Below are 13,412 nucleotides of genomic sequence, written 5' to 3'. Positions count from 1 at the left end.
GTCCCTGCTTGAACTGGGGGGTCTTAAGAAGAATAAAAATCTAACTTAAAAGTGAGCTCACAGAGCTGAGCCATCTCAAGAGTGCTGCCCTCTGCCCCCGACCACGGCACTGTTGACTGGGCTCTATTTCCTATAGAGAGTAATAAAACAATAATAGCCTATGCCTTCCCTCATTCACCCAGGGCATATGCTGATCTGTGCTGATGAATCACTTGGTAGCCACAGATAATTGAAGATTAATGATATGTTTGTTTGTTTTTCCTGGACCACTGTAGATCTAAAAGCTTCCCACAGTGGGGACCTCATTTTCCATTCCTATTACAATTTGTGGTTCTCCTTTCTTTCTTGTTTTCTTGCTTTCTTGCTTTCTTTTTTTTTTTTTTTTCTATTGAACAGCCAGATTCCAGAGGTTCTCCTTTTTTTGAAATATCCAATTCTCTTCTTGTGTAGAAAAAACAATTGTCAACACATTTGTGCTTATGGGAATTTCCAGTTCCTTCTTTTCTTTCTTCCTCTTTCTGATATATATATATGTATATGTATATATATATTTCTTTTATTTATTTTTTAAAAACTTTTTGTAGAGATGCAGTCTCACTGTGTTGCCCAGGCTGGTATCAAACTCCTGGGCTGAAGCAATCCTCCTGCCTCGGCCTCCCAAAGTGCTGGGACTACAGGCATGAGCCAGCACCCCTAGCCCTTTCTACCTCTTTTTCTTTTTGACAAGGTTTTCGTATGGGAATTTCCAGTTTGTCCCTCCACTCCCCTCTCCTCTCCTTCACTCCCCTCTACTCCCCGCCTCCCCTCCCCCCGTCCTCCTCCCACCCTCCCCACCAGCCAAGTCTTCCTTTCCTATTTAAAGACAGTCTCACTATGTTGCCCAAGCTGGAGAGCAGTGGGCATTCACAGGTAAGATCACAGCACACTGCAGCCTCAAACTACTGGGCTGAAGCAATCTTCCTACCTCAGCCTGGAATTCCCAGTATCTTAAGTGATCTCTTTCATTTACTCTACTTGTCAACTAGTTTGTGTATTTTATGTTTTTATCAGGTAACAGAGGTGAGCATTCTGAAATTTATAATTATTCTTGGGATTGATTTATTGTCCATTTTTATACTACTGCCAATTCTCTTTGAAAGTAATATGATCTTGTTCTTAGTGCATGTGGTAGGGAGTAATTACCTGCTGACTGGGTGGCTATGAATAGATTTTGAATCTTGGGGAATATTCCATTTCCCTTGTGGAAACAAATCAGGGAGTTTAATCAACCCTGGATATTAAGGATGGAAATGAGTAAGGCTTGAATTAAGTGTTGGAGTTTGAGAACTACCAGTGATGGAAAAATAGTCTTAAAATGTTGGTAGGTATGAGCTCATTTTTATTTGCTGCACTGTGATTGACACGGGTTTTCAATAAAGCCTCAGCAGCTCATTTCCAGAGTCTCATGGAAAACTGGCTTCATCAAGAAGGATCTTTCTAAGGAAGATCAAATAAAATAAGCACAATACATAGCACACTATCACTGAATTTCTAATCTTAAAAAGCCATTTCTAGATTTGAAAGCCATTTTTTTAAAAGAGGGACTAGGTGACCCTATGAGGTCAATTTTCTCATCACTATAGGTGTGTTTCTATCCTCCCATAGGTGTGTTGCTATCCTCCCAGTCTGGGAGGGATATTGGTTTCTGCATCAGGTCAGTGATCGGGCTAGATAAGCTTTAAATATTCCATATGTTCTAAGGTTCTTTGATTCTCTTATCAAGTAAATCAAAATGCCTTGAAATCAGCCCCTAGAGTGGTATTGATGGGATTCCAGGAATGATTTACTCTGTATCCCCAAAAAGCAGCAGTTTGTAGCTATGACTTAGCCTTAGTTTTTCTTTCATGTGTGTGTGTGTGTGTCTGTGTGTGTCTGCATGTGTGTGTTTTAGACAGGATCTCATTTTTTTTGTCTAGGCTTCTTTCTCTCTCTTTCTTTCCTTTTCTTTTTTTTTTTTTTTGGTAGAGACGGGGTCTTATTTTGTTGCCCTGTCTGGTTTCCAACTCCTGGCTTCAAGCAGTCCTCCTGCCTCAGCCTCCCAAAGTGCTGGGATTACATGGCACCAGTCCTCAGTTTTCCTTACTTAGCAAATAGTAGCTTGTTTCATTATTAGGCACTAACTAGATTCAAGGCATTCAGCTTGTACGTAAGGGGTTCAACACTCACAAAAACCCCAGAAGGGGCTGGGCACAGTGGCTCACGCCTGTAATCCCAGCACTTTGGGAGGCCGAAGCGGGTGGATCACCTGAGGTTGGGAGTTCGAGACCAGCCTGACCAACATGGAGAAACCCCGTCTCTACTAAAAATACAAAATTAGCTGGGCATGGTGGCACATGCCTATAATCCCAGCTACTAGGGAGGCTGAGGCAGGAGAATTGCTTGAACCTGGGAGGCGGAGTTTGCGGTGAGCCGAGATCGTGCCATTGCACTCCAGCCTGGGCAACAAGAGTGAAACTCCACCTCAAAAAAAAAAAAAAAAAAAAAACAAAACCCAGAAGGAGAAAATATGAGAGAAGTTAACTAAGAAACATAGCTAATGACTGTGGAATCAGACCCCAGAACCCAAATCTCCTTCTGCATGTTTTGGTTCATTTATTTGACAAATATTTACTCAGTGCCCACTATCTTTTATTTCAATGCCTAAGTCATTCTGTCAAATAATCAGCTTCTCTGTGGATGTTTTTTTCTTCCTTTTTTTTCATGTGTACATTTTCCTTTAGTGTATTTTATTTATTTATTTGTTTATTTATTTATTTATATTTTTTTGAGATGGGGTTTCATTCTGTCACCCAGGTTGGAGTGTAGTGGTGCAATCTCAGCTCACTGCAATGTCTGCTTCTCAGGCTCAAACGATCCTCCCGTCTCAGCCTCCGGAGTAGCTGGGACCACAGGTGTGCAACACCATGCTCAGCTAACTTTTTATTTTTATTTTTTATTTTTAGTAGAGACAAGGTTTTTACAATGTTGCCCAGGCTAGTCTGGAACTCCTGAGCTCAGAAGGTCCGCCACCCTTGATCTCCCGAAGTGCTGGGATTATGGGGTGAGCCACTACACCCAGCTGGATATTTATTTTTGAGACAGGGTCTGCCTCTCTGTCTCAGGCTGAAGTGCAGTGGAGCCATCTCAGTTCATTGCAACCTCCACCTCTGAGGGCTTAAGCGATCCTCCTGCCTTAGCCTCCCAAGTAGTTGGGACTACAGGAGTGCACCACCATGCCTGGTCAATTTTTACGTTTTAATTTTTAGTAGAGACAAGGTTTCACCATGGTGCTCAGGCTGGTCTCAGACTCCTGGGCTTAAGTGATCCTCCTTCCTCGACTTCCCAAGGTGCAGGGGTTACAGGCGTGAGCCACTGCACCCAGTTGAAACTTTGTAAAGCTCTAGAAACTTTTAGTATGTATAAAAATAAAATTAGATTAACTTTTATTGAAGGGATAGGGAGGTGGGAATAGCTCTATCGCCCTAAGAAGAATTCCTGAAACCCCTAACATCACACAGTCAGCACTTATTGAGCACATACTATATGCTAGGTCATGTGCCAGTGCTTGACATGAATTATTTTCTTCATTGCTGCATCCTTAATTTTGGCACAGTGCTTTGTACACAGGAGGTACTAAAGTATGTTGAATATTGAATTACATCCTTGACTCTTTCTAGGGTTCCATACTAGTTTTTTTAGGACTGCCTTAACAATGACACCAAGTCATTAGATTTCAAGACCACCCTAATCTAGTATGATCTCATTTTAACTAATTACATCTACAAAGGCCCTATTTCCAAATAAAGTAATATTCTGAAGTTTGGGGTAGACATGTATTTTTGGGGAACATTATCCATCCCACTACAGTCTACCCTGTGGCTCCCCCAAAATTCTTGTCTACTCCTCATACAAAATATATTAATCCCATCCAATGTTCTGTTTTTTGTTTTTTGTTTTTTTTTAAATGGGAGTCTTGCTCTGTTGTACAGGCTGGAGTGCAGTGGCACTATCTTGGTTCACTACAACCTCTGCCTCCCAGGTTCAAGCAATTCTCCTGCCTCAGCTTCCCGAGTAGCTGGGATTACAGGCACATGTCACCATATCAGGCTAGTTTTTTATATTTTTGGTAGAGACAGAGTTTCACCATGTTGGCCAGGCTGGTTTCAAACTCCTGACCTCAAGTGATCTGCCCCTCTTGGCCTCCCACAGTGCTGGGATTATAGGCATGAGCCATGGTGCCTGGCCCCATCCCAACATTCCTAAGATTTAACCCATTCCAGCATTAGCTCTAAATCTAAATCTCATCTATTACAAATATAAACCCTAAAAGTTCCAAATCTCGTCATTTAAATCAGGTATGGGTGAAACTCTAGGTGTGATATATTCTGGGGCAAAATTCCTCTCGCATTGTGGACCTTTGAAACTAGAAATCAAATGATCTGTTTCCAAAATACAGTGGTAGAGCAGACATTGGATGGACATTTCCCTTGCAAAAGGGAGAAAAGGAGGGTTGGGCACTGTAGCTCATGCCTATAATCTTAGCCCTTTGGGAGGCTGAGGTGGGAGGATCCCTTGAGGCCAAGAGTTTGAGACCAGCCTGGGCAACAGAGTGAGACCCCATCTCTACAAAAAAAATTTAAAAAACATTTTTGAAAGAGAGAGAAAATGGAAGGAAAACAGGGGGGTCATTAGTCTAAAGCAAGCTTGCAGAACAGCAGGGGAAGTTCCATTAGGTTTCAAGGCCTGAGAAAAATCCCTTGTGGTTCGATGCTCCTTCCTCTGGATCCAGGGCAATGGGCTCCATCCTAAGAGTCATTCTTTCTTTTTCTTGAAGGATAATCCATGTTTGCTGCCAAGAACATGCATCAGCCTATTTTCTGCCTGTGGAATTTCAGAGGTCTAAGACTTGTCCTTCATTTTATCTCTGTCCTTTTCATTCCAGGCGGACAGTGTTTCTGTTGGTATAAAATTCTCAGAAACCATGTTCGTCTCCTGTGTAACTCACCACTTACGAGTGAGTTACTCCTCCTTGCATTTTACTATAAGCAGCAAGGAGAAACCTGGCCAAATCTCCTATATTTTGCCTGGAAATCTCAGCTAAATATACAAGTTCATTGCTTATAAGTTCTACTTGCCTTCCAGCAGCAGGACAAAATTCAGCCAAGTTATCTGCCACTCTATAAAAAAGTTTCTCTTTTGTTCAGTTTCTAACAACAGTTCCTCATTTCCATCTTAGACCTTACCAACAGTCTCTTTGGGGCAATATAGGCTTTTTCTGTCATGTGTCTCAAAATTCTTACAGCCTCTTTGCATTACCGTGTTCCAAAGGCACTTCCACATTTTTAAGTATTTGTTACAGCAGCACCCCACTTTCTACGACCAAAATTTGTATTAGTTTCCTAGGCCTGCCATAACAAATAATCTTACGGAGAAATTTGTGATCTCATGGTTCTGGAGGCTGGAAGTCCAAAATCAAGCTGTCAGCAGGGCCATGCTACCTACCGAAGGTCCTGGGGAAGAATCTTTTCTTGCCTCATTCTAGCTTTGGGTGGTTCCTGGCAATCCTTGGTGTCCTGTGGCTTGTACCTGCATTACTCCATTCTCTGCCTCCTTTCCTGTGCATGCTCTCTTCTCCTTCTCCTCCTCTTACTCCTCCTCCCCCTCCTCCTCCTCCTCCTCCTTCTTCTTTTTCTTTAGACATAATCTTGCTCTGTCAACCAGGGCTGGAGTGTAGTGGCACGATCTCAGCTCACTGCAACCTATGCCTCCCAGGTTCACGTGATTCCCCTTCTTCAGCTTCCCAAGTAACTGGGATTATAGGTGTGTGACACTACACCCTGCTAATTTTTTTTTTTTTTTAATTTTTAGTAGAGATGGGGTTTTGCCATGTTGTCCAGGCTGGTCTTGAAATCCCAACCACAGGTGATCCACCCACCTCCCAAAGTGCTGGGATTACAGGTGTGAGCCACCACGCCCAGCCTCCTCTCCTCTTCTTTTTTTTTTTTTTTTTTTTTTTGAGACGGAGTCTCGCTCTGTCGCCCAGGCTGGAGTGCAGTGGCCGGATCTCAGCTCACTGCAAGCTCCGCCCCCCGGGTTCCCGCCATTCTCCTGCCTCAGCCTTCCGAGTAGCTGGGACCACAGGCGCCGCCACCTCGCCCGGCTAGGTTTTTGTATTTTTTAGTAGAGACGGGGTTTCACCGGGTTAGCCAGGATGGTTTTGATCTCCTGACCTCGTGATCCGCCCGTCTCGGCCTCCCAAAGTGCTGGGATTACAGGCTTGAGCCACCGCGCCCGGCCTCCTCTTCTTATAAGGACACCAGTCATTGGATTTAGGGCCTACCCGAATCTAGTATGACCTCATCATAACTAATTACATCTGTACAGGTCACATTCTGAGGTTCTGAGTGGACACGAATTTTAGGAAGACACCATTCAATCCACCACAGGTTCTAAGCAGCAGAGTTTGGAAATCAGCGTACTAAACATGGAACCTCCTGAAAGCATGCCTTCATTTTAGCTCCCTAACTTCTAGCCTAGGTCATAGAATGCAACCAATGTTTGCTGGAATTTGTACACCAATGTTGATAGCAGCATTATTTTTCTTTATCCTTTCTTTCTCACTCTAATCTCATGACAAATTAGTAGCATTATTCACAGTAGCCAAAAGGTGGAAAAAATCCAAATGTCCATGGGCCGATGAATAAACAAAATGTAGTATATACATACCATGGAATATTATTTAACCTTAAAAAGAAAGGAAATTCTGACATTGTTGCAACATAGATGAACCTTGAAAACATTGTGCTAAGTGAAATAAGTCAGATACAAAAAACAAATATTGTATGATTACACTTACATGAGGTACCTAGAATAGTCAAATTCTTAGAGACAAAATTAGAATAGTGGTTACCAGGGGCTGGGGAAGGGAGTACTGGGAAGTTAATGTCTAATGGATACAGAGTTTCTGTATGGATAACAAAATTTCTGTAGATGAATAGTGGTGGTGGTTACACAACAATGTGAATGTGTTTAATACTAGTGACTTGTATACTTAAAATGGTTAAAATAGTAATTTTTATGTTATATATATCTTACTACAATAAAATAAGTGTTTACTGGAAGAATAACTGGGCTAATGTTCAGGGATTTCTCATCCCAGGTACCTAGCCTAGATGTCCCCAACTTTCAGTTTCTTCATAGCCTCACAAAAATAACAACAGAATCCACTAATTGGTTACTTATTATATGCCAGGCACTGTGCTAAGCATTTTGCACGCATTATATTACTTAATATGCATAACAACAACTTTGTAGTAGACATTGGCATCCAACAGCAGATATTGGCGTCTCCATTTTACAGATGAGAAAACTGAGGCTCAGAGAGGATAACTAACAAGGTCACCAGTTCAAGACCAAGTTCTTTATCACTTTCAGTACTTCACAAGCTTCTCGCAAACCTGTTTGTCCCATGCTCTGAAGATCTAGACAAAAGATGGCCTCAAATTAGCCAAGACATATATATATATATAAACACACACACACATACCTACGTATAGTGCCTTCTAATATACCTGGAAGTACTTTACTTATATTCATTCCTTTAATCCCACAACAGGCCACAATAGAGTGGGGCACTATTATTTTCTTCATTTTACAGATGAGGAAATGAGCCACAGGGAAGTTAACTAAGCTAAGGTCACAAAACTGGGTATGATCCCAAGAAAGGAGATTTAGGGATCTTTTAACCAGCTGCTCTTAGTGATTTATTTATTTATTTATTTTTGAGACAAGGTCTTGCTGTTGCCCAGGCTGGAGTGCACTGCAGCTCCAACCTCTTGGGCTCAAGCGATCCTCCCACCTCATCCTCCAGAGTAGCTGGGGCTACCAGGATGGGTTACCATGCCTGGCTTTTTTTTTTTTTTTGTAGAGATGTGGTCTCACTATGTTGCCTAGGCTGGTCTTGAACTCCTGGCCTCAAGTGATCCTCCTGTCTCAACTTTCCAAAATGTTGGGATTACAGGTGTGAGCCACTGTGCCTGGCCTTATGATTTCTTACAGGAAGACATCCTCTGTCTATTGCTCCCACAAAGGCAAATAGGCCAACGCTTCTTCTCATCTCATTGGGACATTATTCCTGTTTCCATCCTTCTCATGGCTGAAATGTCTGTGGAATGAATGCATAAACCAGCAAAAGAGAAGCTCCCTGCCCCTTCCAGTTGAAGTTCTCAGTTCAGCCCAGAGGTACTTTGTAATCAGACAAAAGTACTTGGGGTTCTCCAAGCCGACATGCTTTTTCCAGTGCCTTCCTTCGATAATTACAGTTCTTGTGCTCTTAGTTGTGTGTATTCATGAATTATGAGACTTTTTATTGACAATGAATAATTTTTCACAAGACCCCAGGGACCCTTCTTATTTCAGCCTCTTGAATTTTCCTGTATTATCTCAAGTCCTCCTGGGCCTGAAACCTTCTCACTCAGATTTTTCAGCTGGATCCGGCTCCCACCCCGCATCTTGGGGCGAGAAAAGCTCTCCTGCCGGCCTCCTCACTTTTGGCTTGAGGTCGGAACCCAGTTGGGGCTGGGAGACGTCGCTGGGCCTGCCCGCCTCAGCCTCCAGTAGAGGAGAATGGGAAGCTCAGAAAGTCCAAGAGGGCCTTTGAGTGTGTCTGCCGGCATCCGCCAGCAGCCATCGCCTGCATTTTATCCAGAAGCTAGTGTTAGGCTCTGCGAGGTATCCATGTTGATAGTTATTGCACGCGAATATCTTGGAGCTTCTGAATATTCATGAGGGAAGCAGAAAGACCAATGTTAAAGAGGAGAGAAACAGAAATGCATAAATATTAATAAAGGCAGGCCCACGTGCTCAGAGGAAGGCTATGAATGTTAACTAGGGGATGACGTCCAGCTCCCGCGCGTGCCAGTTGGGTGGGTGCCCGAGCGCGGGCGCGCCCCCGGAGCCCGGGCACGAGCGCAGGGAGGGGGTGGGGTGGAGGCGGGAGCGGAGCCGGGCGCCGCCGGAGCTGCGGGGGGAGCGCTCGCTGGCTAGCTGGCTCTCCGCTGCGCCGCGCTGCGCTCCGGCCGCTCCCGCGGCCCGTGGATGGGGGTGTCCGGCTGAGACCCGGGATCCGCCTCCCTCCGCCAGGACCCGCACAGGTGCCGTCGCGGGGGTCGACTTTAGTTAGGACCCGACCCACTGCTGGGGGTGGGGTCTGGTGGGGGTGGTAAGGAGGCCCCGGGATTCTCTGACAGGACGGTCTGGGGTCGCCACAGCGCCCCTCTCCCCGTCCCATCCTGGGATTGGAAAGGAACAACGGGAGGCCGTCGCTCTCCTGCCCAGCCCTTCAGGGAGCGCAGCTGGGACGCAGCGCCAGGCCCGGGAGATGTGGGATGATGGGCTCCTCCAGTATCATCTCAGCATCGGCCCTCCAGCCAGGCCTGGGGTGTGTGTGTGTGTGTGTGTGTGTGTGTGTGTGTGTGTTTGTCCGCGTGTGTGTGCCCGCGTGTGTGCGCGCGTGTGAAGGCAGGCGGCGCGGTATGGGGTTTGGGGGAGGAAGGGAACGCCGCCCGATCGCGCTGGGGCAGTGGGTCGGTGCCTGGTCCCGGGACCGTTATCTGGTCCAGTCCAACATCATCTTTGTCCCTAAGAACTTACCCCCGACCCCGCTCGTGCCCCTCCCCAGAGTGCTGAGCCTTCCCCAGTCCGCGCATTCCTGCAGTGTCAGAACCGCTGGCAGCGGCCGCAGACGCCGGGGGAGCGATTGTTTTACTACAGACGGGCGGGAGAAGGGACCGGGGCGGCGGCGCGGTGGCGGGGCGCGCTGCCGTCGGGTGGGCCCCGGGCTCTGGAGCGCGGAGAGCAGTGTTTGACGGCGTCGAGGGGGTATCACAGCCCGCTCTTCTTCCCTTTTGCCTATCCCTTCCCTCCCCGCCGCTAGGCATCCCCGACTCCCATCCCTCTCCCGTGTCCGGGCTTTTTTGACCAGGAGGGCAGTGGAGTGTGTGTGCGGCCTGCGCGGGATGAGTCCGGCTTCCTCGGAGCGCCAGCCATTGTGCTGCCTGGAGGAGCCTTTCTTTACCCCACCGGACCGGGGGGAGGAGGGAGATCTGAGATGGAGGTGAATGGAGCAGCGGGAGGAGGGGGAGGGTAGCAAGCAGAACCGCGAAGGGGTTGCTGATCCATATGCAACGAAATACCCTTTCTGTCAAAATGTGCACAAACATGCACACTGGCTGGGTTCCGCGGAGGAGCAGTGGGAAATCTGAAGGTGGATCAGTGCAGGACAGGTTTTAGGGACGGACATGGGGGACGACGAGGCACGGAATCAATTGATCTATGGAGCAAGTGATGGGAAGAAGGAGATGGAATGGGGCTTGTGTGGAGGTGCCCAGGCCCAGCGGGGTTAGCGTGGTGAGATCTCCACCGCTCCGCTCCACTCGGGTCAGCTCAGCAAAGCAGGGACTGAGCATTTGTGCCGCAGCCCCGAGCTGCAGCCAGTGCATCGTTGTGCTACAGGGAGACGCTTACGCGTTTCCTACTGGGTCTCTGTTAAGCCCCGTGAGTGTCTTTTCTTTTCCAAATTACACCATCTATTGGGAGTGAAAATAAATGGAATAGATTGTAGGACAATCCAACTATAGTCCTGCGCTCTGTTCTGTGGTAAAGAGAGAAAGAAAAGGCGACCCTCCCATGGTTCCTTCTTTCTGCCATTTTCATGTATGTATTTATTTATTTTTAATCTTGGAAGTCTAAGGGGAATAAACTATCACTTGTATTAATCCTTCTTTAAGGAAAGGAGGGCTCCCAGATGAGCTATGAATGAGGACGGGGCAAGCTTGCCAGGATGGAAGATAAGGTTGTTTCAGACATTTTAACTGAAGGATGAAAGCACTCCGCGAAGAGGGGAGGGTGAAAGAAAGTGGGCTAAAGGAAGGAAGGCAGGGTCACCATCTAAGGACGTGCTGCCAGCCCCAATTCACAGAGCCCTCCTGGAGGGTATAGTGGGGCCAGTCAGAACGCCTGACTCTCATCTCCTGTGCCGCAGCCTGGGGTCTTTCCACAAATGCTGGGTTCAGTTTGTGTGTTGAGTGACTTCAGTTTCCCAGCACTGGCTTTCACTTTAACTTCATCTCCAGATGGTCACTCATGCAGCACTTTTTGGCTCTTGGGTAATGAGTTGACAAAAAACAATCAGTCTATATTATGGACTGTATGAGCATATGTCTGAACCCTAGAGCTGTGATATTCATTTTGTCTTTTATAATTTTCTAGATGAATCCATTTTCTCTACAGTCTGCCTGGGCTGAGGATAGGTGCTTTCAGCACACTCTTCCTGTTGCCAACACTCAAAACTCAGTCTTAGTCCTAGATTCTAGTTGGATTGGCCTCTTGTTGCTGGTTAATCCTATAGACTGTGTCATTTCAAATCAGAAACCCCACTGGTGTCACCACCTGGTTCTCCCCTGTCATTTCCAGAGAAAAGTACAAATTTAAAGGCAGTGTAAATACTTGCAACACTATCTGATTAGCTTTCATGTCTCTGTAAAATGGGATCCATGATCCAGGAATCTTTGAACAAATGAATTGAAAAAAAAAGCCTTAGTAAAAAAGGTGCTAGAATTCTTTCAGCATAGTTCTCTTGTTTGATAAGCATATTGAAGCATTGCACAGAGAATATCATGGCAGGGATAATTTTGCTTTTACCTGGAGCACTCCCATATCACATTTCTTTTTTTCTTTTTCTTTTCTTTTCTTTTCTTTTTTTTTTTTTTTTGAGATGGAGTTTTGCTCTTGTTGCCCAGGCTGGAGTACAATGGCGTGATCTCGGCTCACTGCAACCTCCGCCTCTTGGGCTCAAGCTGTTCTCCTGCCTCAGCTCCCCAAGTAGCTGGGATTACAGGCACCTGCCACCACGCCTGGTGGTGGTGCCTAATTTTTTTATTTTTATTTTTAGTAGAGATGGGGTTTCACCATGTTGGCCAGGCTGGTCTTGAACTCCTGACCTCAGGTGATCCACGCACCTCGGCCTCCCAAAGTGCTGGGATTACAGGCATGAGTCACTGTGCCCAGCCCCCACATCACATTTCTATGTAAGTAAGCTATCCTGGTTTTCCTAGAACTATTTTTTACTTTTTTTTTTTTTTTTTAAGATAGGGTCTCACTTTGTCACCAGGCTGGCATACCGTGGTGTGATCATAGCTCACTATAGCCTCAAACTCATGGTCTCAACCAATCCTCCTGCCTCAACCTCTCCAGTTGCTGGGATTACAGGTGTGAGCCACCGTGCCCAGCTTTGTTTTTCCTAGAATGATTGATACTTATTGGATGCTTTCTATATTTCACACATTGTAGTTAACACTTCAAAGATGATCTCATTTAGTCCAAAAAGTAATCCTCAAGGGAAGCACTGTTTTAAACTCCATTTTATAGATGATGAAATTGAGGCACAGTGAGGCTGATAACTTGCCCAAAGTCTCCCAGTTAGGAGTGATAGGACCAGGACAGGAGCCCGAAGCCTATGCTCTTAGCCATCACAGAGTACTGCCTTAATCAACACAAATTCCTGGGCTGTACAACCTTTTTTTTTTTTTTTTTTTTTTTTTTTTTGAGACGGAGTCTTGCTCTGTCGCCCGGGCTGGAGTGCAGTGGCCGGATTTCAGCTCACTGCAAGCTCCGCCTCCCGGGTTTACGCCATTCTCCTGCCTCAGCCTCCCAAGTAGCTGGGACTACAGGCGCCCACCACCTCGCCCGGCTAGTTTTTGTATTTTTTAGTAGAGACGGGGTTTCACCGTGTTAGCCAGGATGGTCTCGATCTCCTGACCTCGTGATCCGCCCGTCTCGGCCTCCCAAAGTGCTGGGATTACAGGCTTGAGCCACCGCGCCCGGCTGTACAACCTTTTTTACTCTCTACCGCATTCTGCCATCTTTTCTAATCTCACTTTTTGTTGCTCAGGGATTCTTAATCTTTTTTCCACTATGAACTCCTTTGGTGGTATGGAGAAGTCTATGGGCTCCTTCTCGAAATAATGTTTTTAAATGCATAAAATAAAATACTTAGCCTTGTAAAGGAAACCAATTTCACTGAAATATAGTTACCTTCAAAGAGCCCGCAGGGGTCTATGTACTGAAGATGAAGAACCCCTGATGGGCAATTACTTGTGTTTGCTTTAGAGCTATGTTGCCATTGCGGTAGCCACAGGCCACATTTGGCTGTTGAGCACTTGAAATGTGGCTAGTCCAAAGCGAGATGTACTGTAAATGGAAAATATACACTGGTTTCCAAAGGACTTAGTATAAAAAAGAATAAAAACCACCTCATTCTTTTTTTTGTGGATTACATTTTGAAATGGTAACACTTTGGATATATTGGATTAAATAAACATATTATTTCAATCAAT

At 45.7% G+C, this 13,412-nt stretch overlaps 2 protein-coding genes across 4 annotated transcripts in view; one reads left to right on the top strand and one right to left on the bottom strand.

Moving 5' to 3' along the window:
* Window positions 1–7,978: 7,978 nt before the first annotated feature.
* LOC103248765 (putative uncharacterized protein MGC39545) lies at window positions 7,979–10,513 on the bottom strand. Its single transcript, XM_008021387.3, is given in 2 exon segments — window positions 7,979–8,791; window positions 9,670–10,513. Coding segments are annotated over 2 exon segments (873 nt in total). The 5' UTR covers window positions 10,239–10,513; the 3' UTR covers window positions 7,979–8,487.
* The window catches only part of FEZ1 (fasciculation and elongation protein zeta 1), a 51,086-nt gene continuing 46,667 nt past the window's right edge, over window positions 8,994–13,412 (top strand). For 2 of the 3 annotated variants that reach the window (XM_038005014.2, XM_008021388.3), the window contains exon 1: window positions 8,994–9,170. The gene's annotated coding sequence lies outside the window, so the exon portion shown is untranslated. Of the gene's footprint in view, window positions 9,171–9,334; window positions 9,458–13,412 lie in introns of those variants that run through there. The other variant, XM_008021389.3, reaches the window with a different exon arrangement.

Source organism: Chlorocebus sabaeus, chromosome 1, assembly GCF_047675955.1.
Source record: "Chlorocebus sabaeus isolate Y175 chromosome 1, mChlSab1.0.hap1, whole genome shotgun sequence".
Lineage (NCBI taxonomy): Eukaryota > Metazoa > Chordata > Mammalia > Primates > Cercopithecidae > Chlorocebus > Chlorocebus sabaeus.
The sequence above is the reverse complement of the archived record's forward strand: the minus strand, read 5'-3'. Positions and strand labels throughout refer to the sequence as shown.